The sequence below is a fragment of the Squalius cephalus genome, assembly GCF_949319135.1.
Source record: "Squalius cephalus genome assembly, chromosome: 18".
NCBI lineage: Eukaryota > Metazoa > Chordata > Actinopteri > Cypriniformes > Leuciscidae > Squalius > Squalius cephalus.
The window spans coordinates 22,756,869-22,771,862 of record NC_137139.1 but is presented as its reverse complement, the minus strand read 5'-3'; the positions used below and the strand labels follow the sequence as shown (position 1 = coordinate 22,771,862).

The following is a 14,994-nucleotide window of genomic DNA, read 5'->3' as shown; positions in this document are numbered from 1 at the left end:
AAATCATATGCATGCCTCTTATAGTGAGGCCTCTCTCAATGTAATTTCAGCTGTGCTGACATGGTGAAATAATGATGCAAGTATTTAAACTGGTTCAGTACACCTGTGTTCGCTCTGTTGTCATGGTAGCAGGGGGCGTACTGGAATGGAGCAGGTCGTGGCTGTGCAGGCGGCAGCGTGAGTCACGTTTGCTGGCTGCGCAGACACATGGCAGGCCTCCTGGAGTCAAGGCCACCTTGTACCCTCCCCCAGATCACCTGCCTGCAGGGTGATTAACTGTACCCTTCACCCTTGACAGCAGGATGATCTGTTTGACACTTTGAACGCCACAGTCTTGTGTTGATTTGTCAGGACATTATTGTGAATGTGTAGGCCAGGATTGGGCACTGCTAGGTGTCATGCAATGTCAGGAAAGAGCTTGTGTGTAATGGATAAGTGCCTTTTGATAAGTTGGTTGATATCAGATTGCTTTTATAAATTAGTATGGCATGTGAAATTAACAAAATGAGATTAAATAAGTCTCAAAGTAGTCTTATTGTCAGCAGTCCGCCTAAATTTAATTTTTTTCTTTGTAGGTGTTTACTGGTATCTTCACTGCTGAAATGTTTGCCAAACTGGTTGCAATGGACCCATACTACTACTTCCAAGAGGGCTGGAATATATTCGATGGCTTCATTGTGAGCTTGAGTTTGATGGAGTTGGGCTTGGCCGATGTGGAAGGTCTTTCTGTGCTGAGATCCTTCCGATTGGTAAACCTTTTTATTGCTTCAGAATTTCAATGTATTAATAATGTAATGCTTGTTAATTATGTGAATCTGGTAACAAATTATTTGACATGAAATGGATATTCACCCTATTTTGTAGTTGAATCTTATTATGAGTGATTCATCCATGCATATGTTTCTTTTTTTTGACCATATAATTTTTAATCAAGATTTCTTAACTCGATCTTCCAGTGAAACATCAGACTTCTCTCTGGTGATGTATGCCATTTAATCGACTTAAACCCCGCCCCCTTTTTTACAGTTAACTAAAGCTCACATTCAGATCTGCCTCTACCCAATCAACAACTGATGTAGAAAACCAAGTCGCTGTCCTATATATATTGTTTTTTATTTTTCAATAAATTTCACTCGGATGTAAATCACAACGCTGAAGAAATTATCTTTTGCTACTTTCATGATGTTGCAGCTTTCCTGCTCAACTCATTGACCTAGAGGAATTGCTTAAAGTGTGGTCACCCACACTGTATGCCTGTATATACAGTATGTCAGTTATAACTTTTCCATCATTTTATTATCATTTGATGAATTACTACTTCAATTCCCAATAAAAACAGTATAAACACATCTCTCTTAAATAAAATTCTGTTGAGCACCTTCTTTACGCGGGCGGCAATAGAACAACGTTAATTGCATCAGGCAGATAGTGAGTATAATAAGTCTAATTTACATAGAAAGGAGGTGTGTTTGAACTGAAAAGAATGACGGTTATTTAATTTAAATACAGAGCAACATTCGTTCAATGCTTTCAGCGTCTGGTTAAACTGGATTGTGGGTGGTTAGTGAATAAGACATAATGAATAAGTGCCGTAAATTTGCTCTTTGTTTTCAACAGCACACATTCAAAGACAAATATTGAATGCTCATGGTATTTTAATCCTCCTTTTTGTCACTTACAACAGCTGAGAGTGTTTAAGCTGGCTAAGTCATGGCCCACCCTCAACATGCTGATAAAGATCATTGGTAACTCAGTCGGAGCTTTGGGGAACCTGACCCTGGTGTTGGCCATCATCGTCTTCATCTTCGCCGTGGTGGGCATGCAGCTGTTTGGGAAGAGCTACAAGGACTGTGTGTGTAAGATCTCTCAGGATTGTGAGCTTCCCCGCTGGCACATGAATGACTTCTTTCACTCTTTCCTAATTGTGTTCCGGGTGTTATGTGGAGAGTGGATCGAGACCATGTGGGACTGTATGGAGGTGGCTGGACAAGCCATGTGTCTCATTGTCTTCATGATGGTCATGGTCATAGGGAATTTGGTGGTAAGTGTGCTTTGATGCAGAAAATGCATTTTTGTTGTGAAATCTAAGCTGAGTTGTACTTATATGGCGATAAACATACAAAATCGTTTTTTTTTTTTTTAGCTTTATTTAGTTTGACAGGGACATTGTACATTAATAAAAACATTCCTGTAAATGTACCAGAATTAGCCAAGGGCTATTTTTCATCCGTAGTCCCTGGACAAGATGTTACAAGTCAACCTAAACAAAATATGATTAAGAATACATAATAGAAATTTTAATAATTACACAATACAATAAAAAAAAAATCGATTTAAACAATTTAAGATCAATTAAAAACAATGCAACAAAATACAAACAATAATAGGATGGCCAGCAGATATAAGATTCTAGTGTTGACAGATCTGAGTACTGATTAACCAATTCTTCAATTGAGCCTTAAATAAAGCATATGTGTCTAGATCTCTTATAGCTGTTGGAATAGTGTTCCATTCTTGTGCAGCTTTAACAGAAAAAGCAGATTGACTAAATTTACTTAGTCTAAGTGGTATGATACAGTCTTGTCTTAATGCACCTCTTGTAGAGCGATAATCGGTTGTTCTAATACGAACTAGCTGACCAAGAGGGCGAGAAGATAAACCATAAATAATTTTATACATCAAGCATACATTTGCATACTTAATCATGTTTTCCCAACTCAATAAATTATATTTTTCCAGTATTGGACAATGATGAAAATATACCGATTTCTTATCAAGGACCTTAAGTGTACGTTTGTATAAGGACTCTAATGGTTTTAAAGTCACTGAACTCGCCTGAGACCAAGTGGTTAAACAGAAAGTCATGTGAGAGAGAACCATAGAGTACATAAACATCGTAGCTGCTTCTAATGACATGTTATCTCTAGTAATCTTAAAATTATAGAGATTAAACTTAACCTGCTTGCAAACCTTTTTTACGTGAGCTTTAAATGTAAGTTTAGAATCAATCAGTATTCCCAGATATTTATATTGTACTGCAGCCTCACCCCTGACACATAAACATCCGGCTCTTTAATAATACTGTTAGACTTAGAGAAAAACATACATACTGTTTTGGACACATTTAGTTGCAAGCAATTCTCTTTTAGCCATGCCGACACATTAACCATAGAATTCGTAAGTTCATTTGCAACTTGTGTCAGACTATTACCATGTATATAAATCACTGTATCGTCTGCATACATTTGTATATTAGTGCCAGGACATGAAAGATGAAAATCATTTATATACATAGCAAAAAGCATTGGACCCAAGATAGATCCTTGCGGAACACCAGTTGATATACCTAAGTCATTAGATAGGTGATTGTGTAGTCTAACACATTGAGATCTATCTGATAGATATGACTCTATCCAGTTAAGTGTATGTGATGAGAAATTAAAACAAGCTAACTTAGACATAAGGATTCTATGATTAACGGTGTCAAAGGCTTTCTTTAAATCAAGGAACACTGCTCCAACTACACTACCTTTGTCTAACAGAGTTTTAATATTTTCTATAGAAAAACAATTTGCGGTTTCCGTGGAATATTTTGCTCTAAAACCGAACTGCATTGGATGCATTGAAAATGAACTACTACTCAAATAACTGCTAATCTGTTCTGCAACTAGTTTCTCCATAATTTTAGAAACGGTGGGTAATATACTAATTGGCCTATAATTATCAATAGAAAGGGGGTCTCCACTTTTGAATATTGGAACAACAATCGCTGATTTCCAAACACTTGGGAATTTTCCCTGAGAAATTGAAAGATTAATAACTTTACTAATAGGTTTAATTAGAGTCAAACTAGATTCTTTGAGCATAATAACATCCATACCATATTTATCTTTTGCTCTAGATGACTTAAGAGATCTAATTGTTCTCATAACATCAGAGTCACTAACAGGCCTTATTCTAAAAACAGGCTCCACTGTTGTAACTGGACAGACATTAATATACGCAGGCGGAAAACAACGAGTAATAGTTTCTACGGAATCAACAAAATGATAATTAAAAATCTCTACCATCTCAACCATCTACAATCTGTTCCATAACTTAGTGTGGCAGCATCCTATCCATCTTCATAACTCATAACTGATCATGGAAATGTTATTCATTTGCAAGCATTTCAATAGAGTTGAATGTTACGATGTTACACGCTAATATAATATATGTGTATTTTATGAAATATGTATTTTATTTTAATTATATAAAATGTATGGAATGAAATTATATACATGAAAAAGTTCTTAATATAATATTTTTTTCATCCCAATATATGTATAATATATGTATTGTGTGTGTGTGTGTGTGTGTGTGTGTGTGTGTGTGTATATATATATATATATAATTCTATTTTATTATCCATTTAATATTATAATATTATTTTATTAATATTATGAAAATAAAATAATAAACGATGTTTATATTATATATTTTAAATAAAATGTATATAAAATACATTTCAGATGCTTCAATATATAAATGATGCATACACTGCTCCAAAGGCAGCTGTTTAGGTTTTGAACTGAAATATTAGTTTGAGACTACTTTTTTATACTACTTTTCTCTCACGCTGATCAGGTCTTGAATCTGTTCCTTGCCTTGCTGCTGAGCTCGTTCAGTGCAGACAACTTGGCAGCTTCTGATGACGATGGTGAGATGAACAACCTGCAGATTGCAGTTATCCGCATTAAGAAGGGAATTGCCTGGGGGAAGATCAAAGTTCGAGAACTGGTCAACATCATCCTCAGGAGGAAGGTCACTGATGAGGCCAAGCCGCTAGATGACATGTACGACCGAAAGCTAAACTGCATCGCCAATCACACGGGCGTGGACATCAGTCGTGACATGGATTATCAGAAAAATGGCAATGGAACCACCAGTGGTATCGGCAGTAGTGTGGGCAAGTACATGATTGATGATGACCACATGTCCTTCATCCACAACCCCAATCTGACGGTATGTGTGCCTATTGCTGTGGGCGAGTCTGACTTTGAGAATCTCAACACTGAAGATTTCAGCAGCGAGTCTGAGGCAGAGGGCAGCAAAGAAGTGAGTATGCAAAGGAGCTGATGCTGTGATGCTTTCAGGGTTTTCCCTAGATGCTAGTGGGTGAAATGTAATTCCTGTGGTTATTGATTTGGTCTCAGGAGTAAATGCTCAGTGATTCTAAATGGAGGTATTTGCAAATTTTTGCAGTAAAGTGTGGTATATTGTTTCAAAATGATGTTCAAATGTAGGTAGGCCATTAAGAACACTGTATTGTGAAACATGAATACAGACTCTTGTTGTTTCATTCTTAAAGTTAAGTGTATCATTTCTAGGCGTTTACAAACACTTCTTGTCTTCCATTGGTCAAACACTCATGTTATTGATTGCTCTGTTTGTTTGAGCATCCTGACCAAGATTGGCTTAATTTTTTTTAATAGTGCCAGAGACCAACTACAAAATAATTTTTTGCAGTATTTTTGCTTTGCTCTTTAATTTTTTTTTTAACACTTGTTGTGACCTCTGTCTTTTCTCGATGAGTTGGATGACATCAGCTCATCAGAGGGCAGCACCATAGACATTAAACCAGAGGTAGAGGAAGCGGTGGTGGTGGAGGCGGTAGAGGAGTACGTTGACCCAGAAGCTTGCTGGACCGAAGGTAAAATGGCTCATGCATTTTTTTATTTCTCTGTTTGCAAATTTGTACTTTAAATTTTTTTTATATATATATATATATATAAAGTGTAAAGAATTGTGAGAACAAATATAATGTGTGCAATTTTTGCAGCTTGTGTGGCCCGATACAAGTGTTGTGATGTGCCCATCACGGAGGGCTGGGGTAAGAATTGGTGGCTCCTCCGGAAGACCTGCTATCTCATTGTGGAGCACAACTGGTTTGAAACCCTCATCATCTTTATGATCCTCCTCAGCAGTGGAGCATTGGTGAGAATGTACACAAACACTACTTTCTTAAAAGGATCATGTGCACAAGTATTTTGTTCTGCAATGAATTACTTGAGTAGAAAAATACAGCTTAAAGGCCTTGTACAGTGCATCCGGAAAGTATTCACAGCGCTTACTTATTCCACATTTTATTTATGTTACAGCCTTATTCCAAAATGGATTAAATGGATTATTTTCCTCAAAATTCTACAAACAATACCCCATAATGACAACATGAAAGAAGTTTGTTTGAAATCTTTGCAAATTTATTTAAAAAAAAAAGAAAAAAAAAAAGCACATGTACTGTACTGTACATAAGTATTCACAGCCTTTGCTCAATACTTTGTTGAAGCACAAATTAGTTTGGTACTTTGTTGGTACCAATTACAGCCTCAAGTCTTTTTGAGTATAATGCTACAAGCTTGGCACACCTATTTTTGGGCAGTTTCTCCCATTCATCTTTGCAGCACAGCCATTTTCAGATCTCTCCAGAGATGTTCAATCGGGTTCAAGTCTGGGCTCTGGCTGGGCCACTCAAGGACATTCACAGAGTTGTCCTATAGCCACTCCTTTGTTATTTTGGCTGTGTGCTAAGGGTCGTTGTCCTGTTGGAAGATGAACCGTCTCCCCAGTCTGAGGTCCAGAGCACTCTGGAGCAGGTTTTCATCAAGGATATCTCTGTACTTTGCTGCATTCATCTTTCCATCGATCCTGACTAGTCTCCCAGTTCCTGCCACTGAAAAACATCGCCACAGCATGATGCTGCCACCACCATGCTTCACTGTAGGGATGGTATTGGCCAGGTGATGAGCGGTGCCTGCTTTCCTCCAGACATGATGCTTTGCCATTCAGGCCAAAGAGTTCAATATTTTTTTCATCAGGCCAGATAATTTAGTTTCTCATGGTCTGAGAGTCCTTCAGGTGCCTTTTGGCAACATTTTCCATACCCTTCCCCAGATATGTGCCTTAATACAATCCTGTCTCAGAGGTCTACAGACAAATCCTTGGACTTGATAGCTTGGTTTGTGCTCTGTCATACACTGTTAACTGTGGGACCTTATATAGACAGGTGTGTGCCTTTCCAAATCATGTCCAATCAACTGATTTTACCACAGGTGGACTCTAATCAAGTTGTAGAAACATCTCAAGGATGACCTGTGGAAACAGGATGCACCTGAGCTCAATTTTGAGCTCAATTTCGAGTGTCATGGCAAAGGCTGTGAATACTTTTGTACATGTGATTTTTTTCGTTTTTTATTTTTAATAAATTAGCAAAGATTTCAAAAAAACTTTTTTCATGTTGTCATAATGGGGTATTGTTTGTAGAATTTTGAGTAAAATAATGATTTTAATCCATTTTGGAATAAGGCTGTAACATAACAAAATGTGGAAAAAGTAAAGCGCTGTGAATACTTTCCGGATACACTTTATACAGCTAAATTTGGTTGCAAGTTCAATTTTTAGTGCTTGATCCTCTTCTGTACACACAGTTCAATAAGTTAAGGCCCGGGTATACTTCATTTTCCACGTTCCACTCCGTCTCACGCACAGTTGAGTGTGCGATCCTTTCAAAGTATACAACTTTGGCCGTGAGTGCGGAAATACACGTTTGGCACACTATCTAGTGGATTTGTTTTCAAAGCGCTCAAGTCACTCGTACTTGCACTGTTGTACGCGCACTGTCCCCTCGGTCACAAAAAGTGGGCTCCTCCTGATGACTAAAATTACATCACATGGATGTGGACGGCCGAAGTATACTTTGGGCAGTGTGACAGCCGCATTTTACAATTGAATTAACTCCCGAAAAATGCAGGTATTGATAACCGCATTAACAATTAGAAAACTAGTGTGTACAGAACCGAACTGAACAACTAGTTGTTAATGATGTATTTAAATGCTCGTCAGAGATATGTCTCTTTTCTGTATGTGTGGTGCAAGTAGGTCACAGGGAAATAGGTGTGAGCCTTGACTTGTTTATGTTGCCAGATCAGCAAGCAAGAACAAGCCCATAATAAACCAAAATAAAGCAAAATGCTTTATACTGAAAAAAAACAATACCAAAATATCATGACCCACACCCGCACACTTTAATAGAGCACATAAACTTGATTACTTTATGAGCCAAGACCAAACAACAATTCCAAAAACGCACTTCAAGGGAGCGTGCTGCAAAGCAGCCTTCCAAACATAATCAAAACACTGCCTTTGGTTTTGTTAAAACTGCAGAACATAAAGAGTCTGGTAGCTGTAATATTACTTTTGTTAATAATAGTGGATGCCAAAAAAAATTTATTATGACGATGTCAATCATCACAATTTTCTGGATTAAGTCATTTTCCGTACACACATGGAACGATAATGCAGTTGTCAATCCTGAAACTCTGCAGTGTGTACTTGGAAAAATATTGCATGATTTACTGTAGTTTACTGTAGTTGACTGTACTTGACAACAAATTAAAAAATATATATATACCTGTAGCAACTTATTTGCACTATATTTTGGATTCTGTTTGGATTCTATCTGACCACTGCATTAATGTCCAGTTGAGGTTAATGTGAAGTTCAAGCAGGCATTGTAGAGACCTGGCGCCAGAGCTGGGTGATGTGATTAATGGACTGTACTATTCATCCAATTGGATCTATTTCTGGCACTGGAAATGTTCCTGTCTTTAGCACAGCTAATGTTGCCAAAAAAAGGAATGTAATAGAATCAACAACCTTTCCTTATACAGATGCATTTTGAAAGCTGACTCTAACCTGTGTTTTTAACTTAAATTATTGCAAAGAAGTAGCCTTCTGTTCAGTTGTTTTCCCAGATATTGTTGTGCATATTATTATTATTATTTATTATTTATTTTTATTACCTTTCAACTGAAGTATTACTTAATTCTCTTCTTTTAAGAGATTAGATTTTCATTAGATTTTAGTTTTTCATTTGAAATGAATTCCACTGAGAGGTATTGTGAGCAGTTGATAGTACTTGTGGTGTTAATGCATCCATGTGTTATGTGCTGCAGGCTTTTGAGGATGTGTACATTGAACAGAGGAAGACTATTCGTATTATTCTGGAGTATGCTGACAAGGTCTTTACTTACATCTTCATATTGGAGATGTTGTTAAAGTGGGTAGCCTACGGTTTTGTCAAGTACTTCACCAACGCTTGGTGCTGGCTGGACTTCTTCATTGTTGACGTAAGTCTACTACTTCAATCGTGCTATGTTTGTTGTCTGTTTACTAAATGCCCTTGACATACACATCTTGTTGATGAGTCCCATCCTGCTAAAAGCAAAATCTGACTAGTGGTAAATTGAGTCAAAACTGGAACAGCAAAATGCAGTACCAAGCAGAAAATATTCATTTCTAATATAAAGCTCTGTGGAGCGAGATTTTGCAACAGTGCACTATGGGTGGGGCCACGACGTGTGACGTGAAACACAATATGGCTGCTTTGGACAACATCAAAAAAATTCAAAGGGATTATTTTATTTTATTTGAACATGGGAGAGATGAGAGATTTGTTGTCACTTTGTGTTGAGGCTAGTTTAAAAGGTGTTAGAAAGTGGTTGGGAGCTAGTAGAAGTTAACGATTAAAAACTCTGATTGATGAGCTGTATGATTCTCATTTCTGTTAATGAATTTGCAGTCTGACTGTAAAATGTGTAATACTATTGAAAAGTGTAATTTAAATATATTAGCACAGAAAAGCAGAAATGAAAGAAGAGTAGGAATTAAAGTCCCGCCTTTCAGTTAAAAGATTGCCTTTTTGTCAGAGTTCTTTTTTTTTTACATGCACACTAACTGAACCAGACAGAAAATACTTTGTTATATATGATTAAATGTATGATTTTTGCTGACATGATTTTCGTTTTTATTTAACTTGAGAATTTAATTGCCTATTTAAAATGTTGTGGTTTTGACAAACAACTTTGGACATTTCTGTCTTTTCCCATTTAAGTAGATAGGAGCTATATGTCTTTTACCTACATCAAAAATGATCTGCAGTGGGCGTTACCTGTATGTGGTCGTCGAGTGACCTGGCTTGTCTTAAAGGGACTTTAGGAGCTTTGTTTAAACTGATAAAATAAATTCTGTGGCATTTCAGACAGTATAAACTCTGCATATTCATAGACCTCACAATAACGTTTGCCAGTCACAGCAAGGTAAGTTTAAAAGATGGCTTAAAAATAGCTGAACACTGGTGTAGTACTTTCTTTGAGCTGTCAGTTTAAAATAAAATGGTGTAGCAGGGGAGATGAAAAGACAAATATCTGCACGTTGTCCTGTTTCTATACAGATGTGTTATATGGTTAAAAAAAACGCACAAAAACAGGATGCTTTATTTTTCAACAAGATGTGAATGTTTTGGCAGAGAAGAGTCAAACATGGTATTTTATATGAAGAGTGAAGCTGTTATGCAGGGGTGAAGCTAGAAGAATAACAGTGTGCTTATCTTGAATATAACTGCTTATGTAATATTTATTCTTTGTTTCTAAATCGTGTTATTTCTTAAGATTACATAACCTCTTTAAGATCTATCACCCATGCATAGCCATGCAAAAATGCTAGATCTCTGCGTGACCCTGAGATGCTTAAATATCTGCCATCAAGAATGATAAAACTGGCTTTAAAAATCACCAGTAATGTGCAAATATTTATACTTTTTTGTCTTCCCCCTTGTATGCAATCAATAGTGAATTCCTTTTGATAACAGAGGCCATATCCCTCCTTGTATGGTTTAAGTGTTTGAATGGAAACGACTAGCCAGAATCAGTCTATCAATAACAAGGATTATTGATCTATGATATTCAAGCAGTTCTCATTCTAAATTAACCTGGTTTCCAATTCTTGTACATATGTGTATGATGTCTATATTGTGTGAACAATAAGATATGTGTGGCCTCTGACTGGTTTCATTTTCTACCCTGCCCTTATTGTGGGAGACTCACCAAGTGTAACTTGCATTTTAGAGTCTGTTATAAGCTAGGAGGAGTGCAATCAGTTATTCCATAAGCACAGAATATTTTACATAACAAATGACTGATGTTAATTTAATTTAAATTAACATCAGTTAATTTAAATTATGAATCAAAGTATTTGATTGAAACATTTGAAGCTGTTTATGTGACTAAAATGCTGACACTTGGACTCCATACTAAGGGATTCAGAGGAATGTGATGTGGATGTGCTTTTCTCATGATATGTGGAGGACATGTTACAATTGCAGTGACGATGTCAAGATACAAATTGATTGAATGTGTGTTCTGACCTTGTTCCTGAACTAACCACATTTTAACTGAACTCGTACAAGCTCCAAAAAGCTTGATTGTGGAAATCTGTTGTTTAGCACTTTAAGAAAAGAAATTTAGTCATTAACAAATAATTAAATATTAAATATTTATTTATTAATATATATGTTTACACACACACAGTCTGGTCCTTAAATCATAGCTGATGCTGCATTTCATTCTAACTCGGAAAGTCTGAATTTCCTACTAGGAAAAAATAATAATAATCATATTATAATTTTTCAAAATGTTTTGGCAATTAGCTAGTCTAACATTGTTCTATCTAGCTTTAATAACATGATCAGTGTGAGCAATATGACCAAAATCTTATAAGCTAACCACAAAAAACAACTAATATATATCCTAATATAGCCCATGTACAAAAAGATCTCAAGTAATTATTTAAGTAATGAAGTAAACAGCCAGTAATAAAATGAGAACAAAGAAACAAATGACAATAGTACAAATAAATACAACATGAAGATATATATACACTGTTTTTTGCCCTGTTGTTGTTTAACATTTACAACACAGACAGCAGCGGCTATATTAGGTTACTTTAAGACTTACAGTAATGCACGGATCCAATACTGACACGTGTCCCAAACTGTTTGTTCACTTAAAGGTTGGGTAGGCAATTTCGGAGAGGCTAGTAATAGCAAGGAAGCTTTGAACTCATTAGATCCCACCCTCACTTCAGAGCTCTCTCTCCAAATTACAACATTACAATAATAATGAACGTAAACAACTTACAGAGCTTGGACCTGAGCTACCACCTGACTGCTGCAGATTCATTTCGGCATTGATAGTGCTGGCAGAGAAATGCATAAATCCAAGTCTGAGGATGTGAACAGCTCTGGATAGAATGTCATGGGTTACCATCTTATAATTACGTTTATGACATGGCATGAACACAGCATAAGCTTGTTGTTTTGGTTCTGGAGGAATTGTAAAAGGCGGCTGCTGCTCGGTGACTGTCTACAAGCCTTACGGAGCACGCTGATGATGTGTGATGGCTGTGCGAACAGGTGCATGGAGGTATAGAAATACATAGGCTGACACGCAGGTAGGACCGAATGGATTGGACAAATTTTTTAGATCACTTCTATTATTGATTGCTATCAGGATGTGAAGAGAGTTTCAACCAGAATAACAAAAAGTGTTTTTTAAAAAATTGCTTACCCTACCTATATGACATAACCACCAAGATGGACATTTTGGCATAATTATGTTTGTATCTGACCATTCAAGTGCAATAAGCCTACAAAGAGAACACAATTTGGTACATGCGTGCTGACAGGCGGCAAGCGCACCCACAGAAATGTGAATTAAATTTTCTTTTTGTGGTATGCTGCGCTTTTTATAACTCTGTTTAATACCAACAAGCATTTCATACTTTTATTTGGTCATTCGTCCATGTTTCTTACTCGCTTCGCATGGTCATTGGAACTTATGTGAGACAGCAGGTGAGAAAAGTTTGCTTTCGCTGTTTCACTGACATCATGTGCGCGACATCTGTATCCTAAACTCAATTAGATAGTTATTATCTATTCTTTGTGAGACCTTTTCATTTTTGCGATTATTTTGCGTTGAAATGGCGAATTATGCAGGATCGCTGATTTTGCGTTGTATTCAGCGATATCGTGAAAAACTGGAGGGACGATGTAGTGTTCCTGTAGTTCAAATGGTGGAGAATGACATTAGTAACGTCAGGGTAATGGACTTGATTCACAGGGAGTGCATTAACTGATAAAATGTATTTCTTGAATGCAAGTTGCTTTTGATAAAACATCTAACAAAGGCATTAATGGATCTTAATACTGTATATCTTGTACATCTTCTGAGCATTGGGACAGTGCATTGTTTTTTTGTTCTGAAATCTTATGATATTAAGTAGGAAAATCCCACATCTGACTTAAAATGGAATGCAGCATAACACATAATCTGACCATCCAGCAATTGACTAAGGATTCATCCCACTGCTAAAAAGAAAAAACACAAACTCATGTTTGTGAGTTTGCTCTTACTACAGTACATACCTACCCTCTGTCCAATAACCCCTATTCCTCAGTCCTAATTGAGGCTGATGGAAGCTATAGTCCTCCGTGACTATTTCTGGGTTTCTGGACTGACACTTGTGCTAGTTGGGAAGAACTCCTTATCCCAAAGATGGATCAAAAGTTCATTCCTCCCTTCCCCACTCACACCTGCTCTTCCCTTCCTTGAGGTAGTGCTGAGATGTGTTGATGTTGAGGACATGCAGCAGACGGTGAGTTGTCCTCCTGACTAGTCAATGCTCTGTTCCTCCACTGTTCTTTGCTTTTATGGGTGTGATGCTCAGAGGGCTTTCACACGGGGCCGGCATCATATCTAGCATGTGTTTGTGTTGTGTGTTTATGTATATTTATATACTGTGTATATGTGCCATTATTTCTCATAGTCTGTGTCATACTATATATCTGTGCCATCAACCATTGATTGCTCATATTTCTAGTTTTTTTATTTTTTATGTTAAGGGAGTGTGTGAGTTATAATCCATTCCAAAAATATATCTATTATTTGAATATAATGCTTTATTAACTTAATTTTATTAGGGGAAAATTCACTTAATAACTGATCACGTAATGGTATGAGTGACAAACATCAGCCATTTTTGATTATGTTTTGAATCTATTCCGTTTCAGTTGATATTTTTTTTCTGTCTTCATTTGGTCACAGCCACACATCTCATTGACCTTGCCTTGCAGAGCGAGAGTGCCGGCAGATGAAGAAAGCTTACACTGAGGGGCCATCTCAGCCGGTTCAGGGGGCCCCGGGGCCCTCCATAAAGGGGCGCTTGTGGGTTCCGACTGAGGCTAAAGGTGACAATTACCCCCAAAGATCACATGATCTGTAGATGAAGGAGAAAGCTTTATTGCACAGAATCTCCAGTAAAGGACTGATTTTGTGAAGTTACAGTATCTAGCATAAAACGAGGAACTCTTGAGAAAATCAGTATTTTTTATTTTTAAATATGTGAAACAAAAAACTAGTTTATTTAAATTTATGCCATTAAATCAATAAAAATTTTCATTATAATTTAACAGTGGATTTATTTGTTTATTTATTGTTTAGAGATTATTGATGCAAACCATGCCCTTGTGGGTCAAACCTATTGAAGACTGCCAGTTCTTGGCTTGTGGTTTCTTAAATGTCCGCTAGAGTGGTTTCTTCAGTGAAGGAACATGATATCATCATGCCATTGAGAATAAAGCTTTCACCTTTAATAGAATCCCCTCTGTGAGTTGGTTAGCTTTCGATGTTGTGGACTTTTGCTGTGTTTTTACCAAGTCTTCGTCAGTGGTTGGTTGGAGGTGTGCAGGTCTGTTTGTATTCCTTTTCATAGGGGTGCTCAAGCCTGGTGTCCCAATGCCACTGCCTATCCATTGAAATTTTTGGTTCTGAACAATAACAAGCTTTTTTGACATTCTTATTTGTGCCAGTCCTTTTCATTGACACCTTTGACTCATGAAAATAATCAATATGTTTCTCTGGAGAGTCATTTTGACCGATATGACCTTTCTGCCCTTTGCGTTCACGTACGTTTTATCCTTTCTGCTAGCATGGAGGACGTTTACCTTTCCACAATGGATGGCATTTTGAGATTCACCAGGGCTTGAGTTCCCGCAGAGTGATTTTTGTCCTTTGAGTGCTGTCTAATGTCCATTTACTATCTGCGATCCCCTGATCTCCC

At 37.0% G+C, this 14,994-nt stretch overlaps 1 protein-coding gene across 1 annotated transcript in view; it reads left to right on the top strand.

Moving 5' to 3' along the window:
• The window catches only part of scn8aa (sodium channel, voltage gated, type VIII, alpha subunit a), a 56,855-nt gene that overhangs the window by 30,241 nt on the left and 11,620 nt on the right, over positions 1–14,994 (top strand). The window contains exons 15-20 of the mRNA XM_079850334.1: positions 576–749; positions 1,685–2,041; positions 4,627–5,097; positions 5,575–5,692; positions 5,822–5,976; positions 8,994–9,167. Of these exons, the coding sequence (XP_079706460.1) occupies positions 576–749; positions 1,685–2,041; positions 4,627–5,097; positions 5,575–5,692; positions 5,822–5,976; positions 8,994–9,167 (1,449 nt within the window). The remainder of the gene's footprint in view (positions 1–575; positions 750–1,684; positions 2,042–4,626; positions 5,098–5,574; positions 5,693–5,821; positions 5,977–8,993; positions 9,168–14,994) is intronic.